This window comes from Thamnophis elegans, chromosome 2 (genome assembly GCF_009769535.1).
Source record: "Thamnophis elegans isolate rThaEle1 chromosome 2, rThaEle1.pri, whole genome shotgun sequence".
Taxonomy (NCBI): Eukaryota; Metazoa; Chordata; class Lepidosauria; order Squamata; family Colubridae; genus Thamnophis; species Thamnophis elegans.
Genome location: NC_045542.1, coordinates 93,398,197 through 93,412,489, shown reverse-complemented (window position 1 = coordinate 93,412,489; position 14,293 = coordinate 93,398,197). Strand labels below are relative to the sequence as shown.

The following is a 14,293-nucleotide window of genomic DNA, read 5'->3' as shown; positions in this document are numbered from 1 at the left end:
TCATTTAAATGTTTTGTGATAATTGGCATAAAGGTTAATGGGACTCCTGGGGAGCTATGTTTATAGTTTACCTGTTTAAAAGAAAAACCAGTTAGAGAATATATCTTGCTGTTTCTCTCTCCCTTAAGGTTAAAATACCTGTTTATCTTAGTGTGATCCCCCAATATTGCCTATTCCATATTGTTGTAAATTTGATATAAAATTAATAAGAAAACATAGTGACAAAATTAAAGGGCAGATGTGGCATATATCCATGGAGAAGCCGAAGAGAGTATAGCTATTAGCTGCTGTTCACTGAAAGAGCAAGAACTATTGTACATATATTGTATTTTAATCAGCCATCTGAAGCTCCAGCTTCTTACATGTGTATACTTGGGCTACCAATCTTGCATGTATATATAACTGCATGTGGCACATTCAGGTCTGACCCTCAAAGATTACCTGTTAAGGTGTATTTTAGCAGCTACTCTGAAATTGGACGCAAAAGACCCCCTTGCAAATCAGCCATTCCAAAACTGCTCTGTGTACAAATGTGTTGAAATAATAATTCACAGCCAACAAGTGGTTTACATTACTATTCAACATTACTGGCCAACCCAATATAAATATGGCATTATTCTCTTATGATTTTGGACCAGTAATACTGCAATATATGCTGAATGCTTCTTGGTGTAATTTCAATTGCTGATGTTTGCATGCTTTTGTCCTCTTCTGCTATCAGTCAGTCAATCTTGATTTTGATCAATAGCCAACAATCATTTGCTATTTTTTGTAATAAAATGAATAGCTCCAAATCAAATTAAATGCTCCATTGAGCCAGCTTTTAATAATATCTAGAAATTTAGTAATAACTTCAAAAGAGCATTATATAAAGGTTACATTGTGTGAGAAACTTTTAGAGTTTCACTTTGCTAAAGTAAAAGTGAAGGAAGTGATATTTTTCTAATACAAAAGAATTCTGGCCAAGTATTATCCATACATTTAGCAATTAGATTCCAAATATCATTAAAATTAAAAATCTTGGTGAGTAGAGTTCTTAGATCTATGCTTCAAAACATCCTAATAATTCCTAGATGACATACAGATCAGAGGTGGTATTCAGTAGGTTCTGACCAGTTCTGTAGAACCGGTAGCGGAAATTTTGAGTAGTTCAGAGAACTGGTAAATGCCACCTCTGACTGGCCCCACCTCCATCTATTCTTTGCCTCCAGAGTCCCAGCTGATCAGGAGGAAATAGAGATTTTGCAGTAACCTTCCCCTGGAGTGGTTAGGGAATGGAGATTTTACAGTATCCTTCATCTGCCATGCCCCCAAGCCAAACCAGTGGTGAGTTTCAAAAATTTGTGGAACTTACTCTATGGGTGTGGCCTCCTTTGTGGGAGTGGCTTGCCAGCCATGTGAACTGGTGGGTGTGGCTTGCCGGCCATGTGTTTTCTTTCTTTCTTTCTTTCTTTCTTTCTTTCTTTCTTTCTTTCTTTCTTTCTTTTTCTTTCTTTCTCTTGCTCTTTCTCTTTCTCTTCCTCTTTCTTTCTTTCTCTCTCTCTCTCTCTCTTTCCTTCCTTTTGTCTCTCAGTCCCTTTTTTCTTTTTTTCTTTCATCTCTCTCACTCTTTTTCTTCTTTTTTATTTATTTCTTCCTTTTTTCTCTTTCTCTTTCTCTCTCTGTGTGAGTCTGTCTCTCTCTCTCTCTCTCTCTCTCTCTCTCTGTATGTGTGTGTGTGGCTCTTTGCCTCTCCCTCCCTTCCTTCTTCCCTCCCTCTGTGTCTCTCTATATGATTCTCTCTCTCTGTCTCTCTCTCTCTGTGTATCTCTCTCCTCCCTCCCTCTGTGTCTGTCTCTCATTCCCTCCATCTCTCTGTGCCTCTGTCTGTCTGTCTGTCTGTCTGTCTCTATCACACACACACACACACACACACACACACACACACACACAAACACACTGTGGTCACCTTGTTGAGTGTTTTTTGCAGCATTCTGCAGACATAGGAGCAAAATATATGGTTAAAAGTACCTGGCAGCGCCGTTCTTCCCTGGGGGGCTCTGCAGAACATCCCAAGACCAATGCCACCACATCTGCCCTCTTTGGGGACAGGTACTCTTCAGAAGGATGAGGCCTCGCTGGTCCCCCTCACGTACCTCGTGTTCCAGCCACGGCCCCACGCCGTGGAGCAACTCCAGAGCCGATCCGTGACCCCCATGGAAAACATATGTGCGCACACACAGCCTGCACAATTACAGGCCCGGAAAGTGAAGCCTCTACACAAGCCCGGGCGAATGAGAACAAGTTCTGAAGGCTCCGGGATGAGGGACGGAATCTTCGCCGCAGGCCAGTAAAGCTTTGTCCACCAGAGGCAGCAGGACCAAAGCCCCTCTCCCAACTGGCCCTTCCTCCCTCTGAGGGCGAGGGACCCAGCTGCCCATTGCCTCTGGCTGTGTGTGCGGGCTTATGTTTTCCATGGTGGTGATGGATGGGCTCCGGAATCGCTCCATGCCTTGGAAAACAGCGGGGCAGCTGGGACAAGGGAGTGCAACCCATGCGGCTTGTTCAAACAGCAAAAGAAAGGGACAGGAGAGGAGTTTGGCTGTTTGAAAAGCCCCGCGTGGAACTCCTCTCCTGTTCCTTCTTTTGCTGTCTGTACATGCAGTGTGGATCACACTCCCTTGTCTTTCATAGCCAGCTCATTTCCAATTGGGGTGGGGATCCATGGAGAGGGACGGAAAAAATCAATTTCTTCCCCCCTCCCCCAATTGGAAACGAGGTGGCTGTGAAAGAAAAGGGAGCACAACGGCTTGTTCAAACAGCAAAAGAAAGGGACAGGAGAGGAGTTCGGCTGTTTGAAAAGCCCCGCTTGTAACTCCTCTCTTCTTTTGCTGTTTCTACATGCTGAGTGGGTTGTGCTGCCTTGTCTTTCATAGCCACTTCATTTCCAATTGGGAAGGAGATCCATGGAGAGGGACAAAAAAGATCAATAAGAAGAAACCTCACCAAAGAATAAGCAACTAGAAGCTGTAGAACCTATTTTTAAATGAGCAGGTATAGAATTATCTGTAAATTTCATGCATGCAGCCTGATCAGTCCTTAATCTAGAACTGTAGCTTGTGATGATATAAAAGTTGGGAATCAGTAGAATGCTTCAACAATAGGCATTTCCCAGGATAGTTTGAGAAAAATGGCACTGACCAAACAATCCGAACCCATTGCAATCCAAGAGGTTGCAATGATGGAAGTAGTCAGGGAAGATTTTAATATGCAGCCACTCTTTGATAGTTATGGTTTCATCTAGGATGCTATGGATGTTTCCATAGAATTAGATACATTATTTCAGCCTCTTCCCGTGCTAGATATGCCCCTTGTTTTCATACTGGATGAAGACAACAAAGTCATATATTGAATTGTATGATTTCTCATGATTCCAATTTGAAATTAGGTCTTCAGATGTTAACACATCAACTTAATTAATTAATGAATAATCTGCACTTAAACATTATCCTATGATGGGACATTACATTATTTAATATAAACTAGTTAGAAATGTGAGAAGGACCTGAAAACAATAATCACTGATGTCCATAGATTCTGCCTAAATGATCCATTACATCTGGGGAATCATTTGTAAAATGGATACCTTACATATAACATTATGATCCGATTGACTTCAATGGTTAAATTTTTACTGACTTGGATGGAACAGTCAGTCAGTTACAAAATAAGAGGCAATTCTTGAGTATTTCCAGATAGTGGAATAGATGCCAGAAGTTGTCTGAAGAGTATATAGCATTAGATAAACAGTTAAAATGACCACAAATAACAAAACATAATGAGACAGAAACTGAGGCCATATGTATATTAAAAAAAGCACCATTAGATCTAATGGAAAAGCAAAATGTTCCCTTCTGGTTGCTTCTATTGAACTGGAAAGTAAATCAAGAACAAATATGTCTAACTTATTATTCTGTCCCACTCTATTGACATATCAGAAGGACATTTTGAAAAAGAAGATGAAATCAACAGTAGCATTTCTCTCTCTCTTTCTTTCTTTCTTTCTCTTTCTGTGGTTGGGTATACTATGTGTATTTGCATCTTTAAAGGAAAAAAGAAAATATTTTAATATACATTTAGGATTTACATTGAAAATGAACATTGCAAATCACATCTAGCTATTTTGTTCCTTGTTCAATCTCCAGGCTCATATCTATACCTTGATTTTTTTTCCTGGCAGTTCTTGTCTTTCTCTCACTGAGTATCTTGTTTGTAGTGAGAAAATCCAAACATATTTGTTATATTATTATATTTTGTGGTTAATACTATGCAGTATGTGTTCTTTGCATACCTAAAGTGCTGGTGGATTCCTGCAACCCTACCTTCTACGTAATCCTATCTACAGACTTTCTCTGCATAGCTATTGTCTTTTCTGTCTTGGTGGCTGGTGGATCCTTGTAATCTTTTCTTTTGCTGAGCCACTTGCATTTTGTATGCTATGATTGTGGGAACTACATTCTGTCTACAGTTTTACGGACAACATAACATCTTTTTTGCAACCTTTGCATACAGTACATGTTATTAACTAGGTTCTATCAGCAGCTAATGGAGATAATTGTCCTTTCATTCATTTGTTGTCTACCTAGCAGGAAAACACTTAGCTTTTCCATTTAGTTGTCCTATATAGATTTGTATTTCTTTTCTCAGACGTGCACATACCTAAATATTTTTTATACTAGAATCTCTTTAACCAAAGAAGAGATATAAAATATATTACACGATTGGCATGCACACCAGAAAACAATCACATTATATCAAAATAATGCCCCATTAAGCAATAGCCAGGTTGTCACAAATTTCTTTTGTTCTTACAGTTTGGGCCCATTTAGCAAAGAAACAAATATAGGAGTGAGGTTACAGCATTCAGGAATCCTGGAAGTCCTATCACCATTTAGAAGCAGTCTGGCAGTAAACTTCCCTGCTCATAATTACTTTTCCATTTTTCTTCCGCCCCCAGTTTTATTAGCTATACTGTGGTAATGAAAATTAGCAGCATGTTTATGGATGCATCAATTGCTGGGGATGAAGGGAAAGAAGCAACACATTCAATCTACCTACCTCAGCGGTGAACCTTTTGGCGTTGCAATGCCATAGCCTTTGGAATCCAAGTTACCTCCCACCTTCATGGTGTCACATGGTTTTCGCTGTTCAATGTACTCATTCATGGTGGACTCTAGCAGGTAGGCATACTTCCCTTTGGATCTCCTCACACGCTTCATCCCCTCTTCTGTTGTCGGCACGAAAACAGAGGGCTCAGCTGACTTCATGTACGTCCACATCTTCTCAAAAACCGCTATTTTAGATCTCTGTCCAGAATAGCATAAATCCGCTGCTCTTAGCATGCGTTAATACACAGAGCAGAGATTCATACACCAAGGAAGACACAAATTTGTTGGGCTGTGTGTGCCTACACGGTGCACAGCTAAAGAAAGGATATTACTCAAATTAGGGGCTGGTTTATAGAGGTGAACAGAGAAATGGATGGATTGTATGAATTGGTGCCATTCACTGGCACATTTTATGGAATAAAAATTACCTTAAGCAGAAGGGAGATAGAAGAAAAAATAATTTAAAACTTAAAAGCTTTTGTGAAAGCTAGATTCTAGGAATTATGTTGGAAGTGGTAGCACATTTGCTAAATTCTAATCCTAAAAAGGAAATGTAATTTAGTGGCAAAAGGGAAAGCATGAAAATCAGGTGTTTCAATTTGAATTCCTCAAATCTCTGGTGTTTAAAGGATATTGGTATAGGAAAGCCTTCTGGAAAACAACTGCCACTTGGAATAGACAACACTGAAATAGTCTGACTCCGTATTAGTCAAACTCATCGGACTGAGAATAAAAGCAACAGAACTGTACTGCAATCCACAGACTTGAGCAGGAAGACTGAAGGAAACATTAGAGAGAAGTGAGAGACAGAAGAAACTAGACCACAGAAAAGAAGTGTACTTTTGGTAGCTTGGTATGTAAGCCACTGTTGAATTACTTAAATATATTTGCATATTGTAAATGGTGCCATTAAATTACAGAGCTAACTAAGTATTTATTATTCTCTAAACCTGAGCTACAAGTCACAGGGTAATTACTTTTGATGCTGCTAAGTGTAATTACTCAGTAATCTGTGGAAGCATATAATTACTCCATGTTTCAAGGGTATTTATGGTAACTGGCAGATGGGCTATATTTCCTGGGCTAGCACAAGTCTTGCTTTTGTACATGAAAATCAGAACTAATTTCTCTTACCCGAAAGAATTCTTTAGTAGAACCACCATCCAAAGTCCCATAAGCAATCTCTGTTTGCTTGGCCAAGTCTTCTGCGCTCTCTATGGGAGACACCATCCTCTCTACTGTTAAAAATGCAGCTAAATTGGCTGTATAAGATGAAATGATGATCAAAGTAAAAAACCACCAAACTCCACCAACTATGCGTCCAGACAGGGATCTACCGAAAAAGAAAATGCAACAAAAGATACGGTGAGAAAAGAAAATAAGAAGGATAATATGCAGAATCTGTTTCCACAGAAGCACTAATGAAATAATTATTTTATTATACTGTTATTATATTTTGTATGTTAATCCTGTTTTAAGATGGGAACGACAGCCATTTACAGTCCTTTTAGATTGCAACCTATAAAACTCAGGAATGAATGAATTCTTGGTAAGCAGCATTCACAATTAGCTCTTGGCCTAAATGAGAATGAAGAATTAGCTAGACCTACATTAACAGCTGCCAGTTAGCTTCACTAATAACTTAATCTCTATACATTCTCTATTATCAATTACCTACTAGGACACCATTAATATAGAACATGGAAGAAATACATTGTTGGAAGAAAAATAGAGGGTTTTTAAAAAGACTAACTGACATTTATCTCCATCATCCTCAATTTGCCACTGCAGATAGATCATAAAATGCAGAAAATCATCATACAAAAAATGAAACAATGGAAGAACAGAATGGGGTTTTTGTTATCACAATATGATAAAAGGAAGACCATTTGCACTGACCAGCATGAAAGTCTTGCCTCTGTGTTGCAGAAAAAATGAGATACGTAATATCACATATATATGCTTATGGACATATGAAATTTAGTTAGCACATTGATACTACTTCTTTGTCCAGTGCAATAGATATGGTTAATATAAGTAAAATTAGGGAGAACAGGGACTGAAGTACTGAATTTCTTTGTAAAACTGAAGTGAGACTATATTATGTACATGTGTGGCAAGAAAAAAAATCTCTATAGGCCTTCAGCTCAACCCATTTAAAAATGAGTAACAAGATAGCTTTATAGTGTAAAAAGAAGAATGGTCTATTAAAAAAAAAACAAGAAACAGAGTGGTGGAATTTCAACTTCCTTGCTTTGTAGTGGAAATCTCACACATTAAAGAAAGTACCAGTAACTGCCTACAGTTCTATAGATTTATTGGAAAGAAACCTATATATTTTAACATTTGGGAAAGATCTTATTCTAGCTTCTTTATCTGGCAGAAGGTACAGTTTACAGAAAGGGAAAGTGTGACGCAGCCATTATGTTGGTTGTCTCTAGGGCAAAGTGAAGGAAAAATACTATGTTTAAAGAGCCCAGCAAATCAAAATAATTTCACCCATAGGTTCCTCCCTGTCCCCCCACCCCACTGCATGCTTTAGCTTTATTGAAAGTTGAAAAATGAGTTCCAAATGATGTGTAGGGTCATTTATGATATCTTTCAAAAAACTAAAATCCTATTAAATTCAGTAAAATGTACTTCGTGGAGAATACTACCTTATAGTCCTAATGATACACCCTAATCAGCATTGCAAATTACGGGCCTATTTTTCCCCCCCAATATTTGCTCTGGAAGAGAAAAGGATGCAGTTCAAATAGCATCTATCTTTCTAAATGTGATATATATGCAGAAAACCATTTTTGTGTTGCACATTTGGGCATACCAGGTGCTTTGACATAACACTTAATTATTTCCTTGGCTCAGCTGATAAGGGAGGAGATCTGGTATCTTAGAGGCTAATACAACTGCCTAGCATGTAAAAACAGCCCAGGTTCGAATCCCAGTAAGGGAATGGCTAGCTGATAAGAGCTAAATAGCATGAAATAGATCTATACTAGTCTCCCTTTATTTATTTATCAACACAAATGCTGTATGCATGCATGCATGCATGCATGCATGCATGTATGTATGTATGTATTGTGTCACAACCCCTGGTATGCCCAAATATGGGAGGGAGCATACTGCTTCCCTTTTCTGTCTTTCGGATCACCCTAGGAGCCATCCAGGCAGACATTTTTTTATGTTGGCTTTGTTACATTTGTGTTGCATTTGTGCTGATAAATAAATAGAGACTAGTATAGATCTATTTCAAGCTATTTAGCTCTCATCAGCTAGCCAAGCCTTACTGGGAGTCGAACCTGGGCTGTATTACATATCAGACAGTTGTATTAGCCACTAAGCCACAGGCTCTTCTCCTTTATCCAATTATTCTCTTGACACAATACATACCTATTTCCCTAGCTTAGCTGATAAAGGAGGAGAGCCTGTGGCTTAGTGGCTAATACAATTGCCTGATATGTAATATAGCTGACGTTTGATTCCCAGAAAGGATATGCCTAGCTGATGAGAGCTAAACAGCTTGAAATAGATCTATACTAGTCTCCCTTTATTTATTTATCAGCACAAATGCAACACAAATGCAACACAAATTATATATGTATGTATGTATGCATGTATGTATGTATGCATGTATGTATGTATGTATGTATGTATATATGTATATGTATGTATGACACTATATATATATATATATATATATATATATATATATATATATATATATATATATATATATATATATATATATATAGGTCTCTAGTTGTTCGGGTTTTCTCCCGCGTAGAATTGGAGATGTCTTGGTGACGTTTCGACGAAGTCACATTCGTCATCTTCAGGCTGCTGCTGACTACTTCAGGTTTGGTGTTTCCAGGAGTACTACTCCTGGAAACACCAAACCTGAAGTAGTCAGCAGCAGCCTGAAGATGACGAATGTGACTTCGTCGAAACGTCACCAAGACATCTCCAATTCTACGCGGGAGAAAACCCGAACAACTAGAGACCTACATACTAACACCCGCGAAAACCTCAGAATATATATATATATATATGTATGTATGTATGTATGTATGTATGTATGTATGTATGTTGCATTTGTTCTGATAAATAAATAAAGGGAGACTAGTATAGATCTATTTCAAGCTATTTAGCTCTCATCATCAGCTAGCCATACTCTTACTGGGAATCGAACCTGGGCTGTGTTACATATTAGCCACTAAGCCACAGGCTCTTTTCCTTTATCAGCACACGCGTGCGCGTGCACACACACACACACACACACACACACACATCTTGGGTTGTGTGTGTGGAGTGCTGGTTTTGTTTCAGTAAGTGGATTGATTGGCTGTGTAGTTGTAATATGATTGGTAGATTGGTGCTGATTGGTGCTGGCTGTGTGTCCATTGTTTTTTTGTTTTGTAATGGCCTGGGTGGTGGGTGGGGCGCGTTTGTTGACTAAGGCTGGTTTCCAGATGTCTGGTAGGTGGGAGGTATCATCACGTCTATTCATGTTGTGGGGGTATTTCTCTATTTTGATAGCTTCCATAATTATTCTCTTGTTGAAGTGTTCAGTTTTGGAGATTAATTTGGTTCCTTTAAAATCAATTTCATGTTCTGTAGCTTTAAGGTGCTGGAAAAGGGAGAATTTTTTTTCTTTTTTTCTTATTGCATTCTTGTGTTCTGCGGTGTGTGCATTTATTCTCCTGTTAGTTTGTCCCATGTATGTTGCAGGGCACACTGACATACAGCCAGCACCAATCAGCACCAATCTACCAATCATGATACAACTACACAGCCAATCAATCCACTTACTGAAACAAAGCCAGCACTACACACACACACACACCAAGATTTATAGAAAGATGGCAGCTCCGACCACACTTTACTCACACAAACAAGAAGCCGAAAAGACCAGCATATCTACACCCGTGAAAATCTACAAAAACAAATATCTTACCTCTATGGGGAGGAAACCTTCCTGCTCACCAGAACCTACAAGAAACTTGAAGTACGAAGAGCTACCATCTTATGTGACCTCACATTCCTACGCAACTGCCGAGACAAAAGCCTGATTCTCACATGCTTCCAACTAAAATTCCATTCTAAAAACTCAGCCACTGAAAGGATCCTGAAAAGAACTGAATTAGAAAAGAACTAATCAGAAATGAACTCCACAGGAAAAGATTCCTAATAGACCAAACCAACCGGGACCTATTCATTCTTCACCTCAAACTCAGCAACAAAATCTACCCAGCACTCTGGGACAAATCCAAACAACTAGCCCTCTGGAGAGCCAAAATAGAGACAGACACACACACACCAACAAACTCTACAGACTAGAAAAACAACCGAAGCCCAACCCCGCTCCACAGCAACTCATGAAACTAACAGTACACAACGTATCAGACAGAACCCTCACCACAGCTGAAACCAATGTCATTTCCAGAGAATTCAACTTTGCAGTCACCCCTAAACACATCCCCACTGAAGACATCATATGTGGAGTTGAAGCTACACTCACCAAAATCAACCCAATTGAAGCCAATAAAATCAGACTTGCAGTCACCAACGTCCTTTGCTCCAGCAATCCACCCAGAAGCAACTTACAGCAAGAAGAACAAAACGCACTCACCAACCTGAGTAAAGACAACAACATAATCATTCTCCCAGCAGACAAAGGTAACGCCACAGTGGTGATGAACACATCTGACTATCAAGCCAAACTATCCCAGCTACTCCAAGACCCCGCTTACAAACCTCTAAACACAGACCCCACTACCTACCTGGAAAAAAACCACCAAATCCAAAATAAAAGCCTCTCCCATAAGTGAAGAGATCCAGCAAAAAACCATCTCCAGAGAGACCCATAGTCAGCTCCATAGGCTCACCTCTACAGAATCTTGCCAAATTCCTTGCCAAACAACTCCAACCCTACGCAGAATCCATCACCTCACACGTACAAAACTCACTCCACTTCATAGAAACAATAAAGAAACAAAACTTACAACCTAGTGACCTACTCATGAGCTTCGATGTCATATCCCTCTTCACTCAAGTGCCTATAAAAGAAGCCTTGACAGCTATCCAAAACAAATACACCCCCCCCCCCCAAACACATCCTGGACCTGACCAACCACTGCCCAACCAACACATACTTCATCCATAATGGATAAAGATACAAACAGATAGAAGGAGAACCCATGGGATCACCCCTCTCACCCGTCATCGCAAACTTATACATGGAACATTTTGAAACTAATGCCTTAGATAAATCTGAACACAAATCCAAACTCTGGCTTAGATATGTAGATGACACTTTTGTAATTTGGCCACATGGGAAAGAAAAACTGGACAACTTCCTCACATATCTCAACAGCCTATACCCCAAAATACAATTCACTATGGAAATAGAAGCTAACAACCAACTTCCCTTTCTGGATGTCCTAATCTACAAAAAACTCAATGGCTCCCTAGGACACACCATCTAGCAGAAAAAACATACACCAACCGCTACCTAAACGCACAATCCCATCACCACCCTTCACAGATCAACTCTGTAGCCAAGACCCTCATCTCCAGAATCAAATGCCTAGCTGACAAAGACCACCTGAAAACTGAATTACACACTCTCACAAATGTATTAATCTCCAACAGATTCCAAAGAAAAACAATTACCAACCTATGGATTCAAAAGGAGACATCCCCCAAGAACTGAGACACAGAACAAGACAATGGCATCGCCCTCCTCCCTTACATCAAAGGCACCACAGATAAAATCAGCAAAATTCACCACAAGCACAATATCAAGATAGCCTTCAGCAGTGACCAAAAAATAGCCAACATCTTAAAAAACTCCAAAGACAAAATCCAGCTAGAAAACCAAGGAGTCTACGAAATACCACGCAAAATCTGCCCTGCAACATACATTGGACAAACTAATAGGAAAATAAATGCAAGTATATATATTCCCATATCCATATAAGAGTTCCTTAATTTCCTTTCTGGCACATGAATGAGAAAGCCTTAAGTCATTCTTAGGTGTATTGGTATTTGTCTTTCCCACCTGAAGCTCACAGTGTGTAATGATATCTACAAGGTAAATACATTGGTTATGCTTTGTTATCCATAACCTAGGAGGAGTGATAGAAGGGACTGGAAAGAGTCAAGATAGGGATTAACAGTAAGGAGATAAAATTTCATGCTAGTATAATTTATGCTAACATAGAGAAGAAGAAAGATTCTTAACTTGGTCTGAAAGGGGGGAATTGAAATCCATCTTTCTCACTGCAAGTGTTAATACCATCCTTTTTGAATTTCGAGAAAAATATACAAGATTCAGGAGAAAAAAACCCTCTTTAACAAATGTCTGACATTTTCAGATAATATTCCTAGTGTTATTCTATGGATAGATGGGTCTAAAATGTGGTCTGATACTTTATAGTTCAAATGTTTAGGGGTGTCTAGCCCTTACATTTTCTTTATGTAAAAATCATGTAATCAGGTTAAGCCACAATATGATTCATTTGTTAAATGCAAAGTTGTTATTGTAAACCTGCGGTTTACCCCCTGAAATATTATCATTGGGAAAGAATGGAAGAAATATTAGTGAAATAGATGGGGCAGGTACAAATGAAGATTATCATTATCTGGTCCCCTTAAAAATTAAATTAACAAGGCAGGGGAATTCTTCAGTGTGAAGTCTGAGAGAATATAACAGCAAGGTAGCTATTTTCTATTCTTCAGATTTGTGAAGGAAGTGAAAAAAGAATAATGTAGCATCAGGATGAAACTCTGACTGGTAAACCCATTCCTGTTACAATATTGAGTCTTTCTACCTTACCAACTGTGCAAATTATATGCTGCCTTTGTAATTTTTAAATGGATGGCATTTTGTGTCCAGAGTTGAGGCTCTTAGGACTTTTTTTTGTATTTAATCTTCTATACTTTCTCAGCCTGCAAGAATAATTCAATTGCCAAAAATAAACAAAACCTCAAATCACTCTTTCAGAAAGGGTGTTTCAATTCATTTCTGCAATTTAATGGAGGTCAAGTTACGTTATAAAGTTAGGGCAACTTGAACGGCAGAAGAGAACAGTTCTAGTCCTCTGTGGCCTGCCCTGCATAATAACCCCTTGCTAAGGCAAAAGACAGAACCTCTTTTCATTGTCATGCAAGAAAGAGAGCTGTTTTTTTGTAATATTTCAACAGATCATCAAATAGGTCCTAAAGTGTCAAAATATTCTGGATTTGGCTATTTGCTGATTGTCCTCCCCCAAAGCAATGGATTTCTCCAAAAGAGAATACAGGAAATCCTAGACTTATGACCATCCATTTAACGTTATGATATTGTTAAAAAAAAAGTAACTTATGACCCATTCTCACGTTTGTAATCGTTGTGGTATCCCCATGTGGTCACATGATTAAAACTTGGGAGCTTGGCAATTTGCATGTATTGACAAGAGTTGCTGCATCATGAGGTCATGTTATCACCAGGTGCAGCCTTCCCAGGGGACTTCTGACAGGTAAAGTCAATGGGTGAAGCCCAATTCGCTTAACAACTATGTGATTGATTTAATGATTTGTTTAATAACTGTGGCAGAAAGGACATAAAACTGGGTATGATTCAGTTAACAACCACTTTCTTACTGAAGGAAGTTCTGGTCCCAACTGTAATCATAAGCTGAGGACTACTTGAGCTAAGGTGGTACAGTGGTTAGAGGCAGTACTTCAGGCTACTTCTGCTGAGTACCAGCTGCCTGCAATTTGGCAGTTCAAATCTCAGCAGACTCAGCCTTCCATTCTTCTGAGGTGGCTAAAATGAGGACTCAGATTGTTGGGGGTGATATTCTGACTTTGTAAATCACTTAGAGAGGGCTGTAAAGCGGTATATAAGTCTGTTGCTATTGCAACATATATAAAACAAGTGGTTATTTTTAACTTTAGACCCCTGAAATATATTGAGACTGCAATTCTCAGAGTTCCTGCCACTGTAGATATGCTTTGGAATTCTGGGAATGGAAATCCCGATGAATATAAATATGTCATGTTGGGGAAAGATTGTTCTAAGTAATATCTTGTCTTCCCAAACTTGCAAAAAACATAATCTAAAAGTATTATTTTTTAAATCATAGACAGGGAAATATGACAGT

General features: G+C 38.9%; 1 protein-coding gene across 1 annotated transcript in view; it reads right to left on the bottom strand.

Annotated features, from left to right (window-relative positions):
- GRIA1 (glutamate ionotropic receptor AMPA type subunit 1) overlaps positions 1 to 14,293 on the bottom strand; it is a 112,944-nt gene that overhangs the window by 16,145 nt on the left and 82,506 nt on the right. Inside the window, 2 exon segments of the mRNA XM_032211041.1 lie at positions 5,098 to 5,345; positions 6,282 to 6,480. Coding sequence (XP_032066932.1) covers positions 5,098 to 5,345; positions 6,282 to 6,480 — 447 coding nt within the window.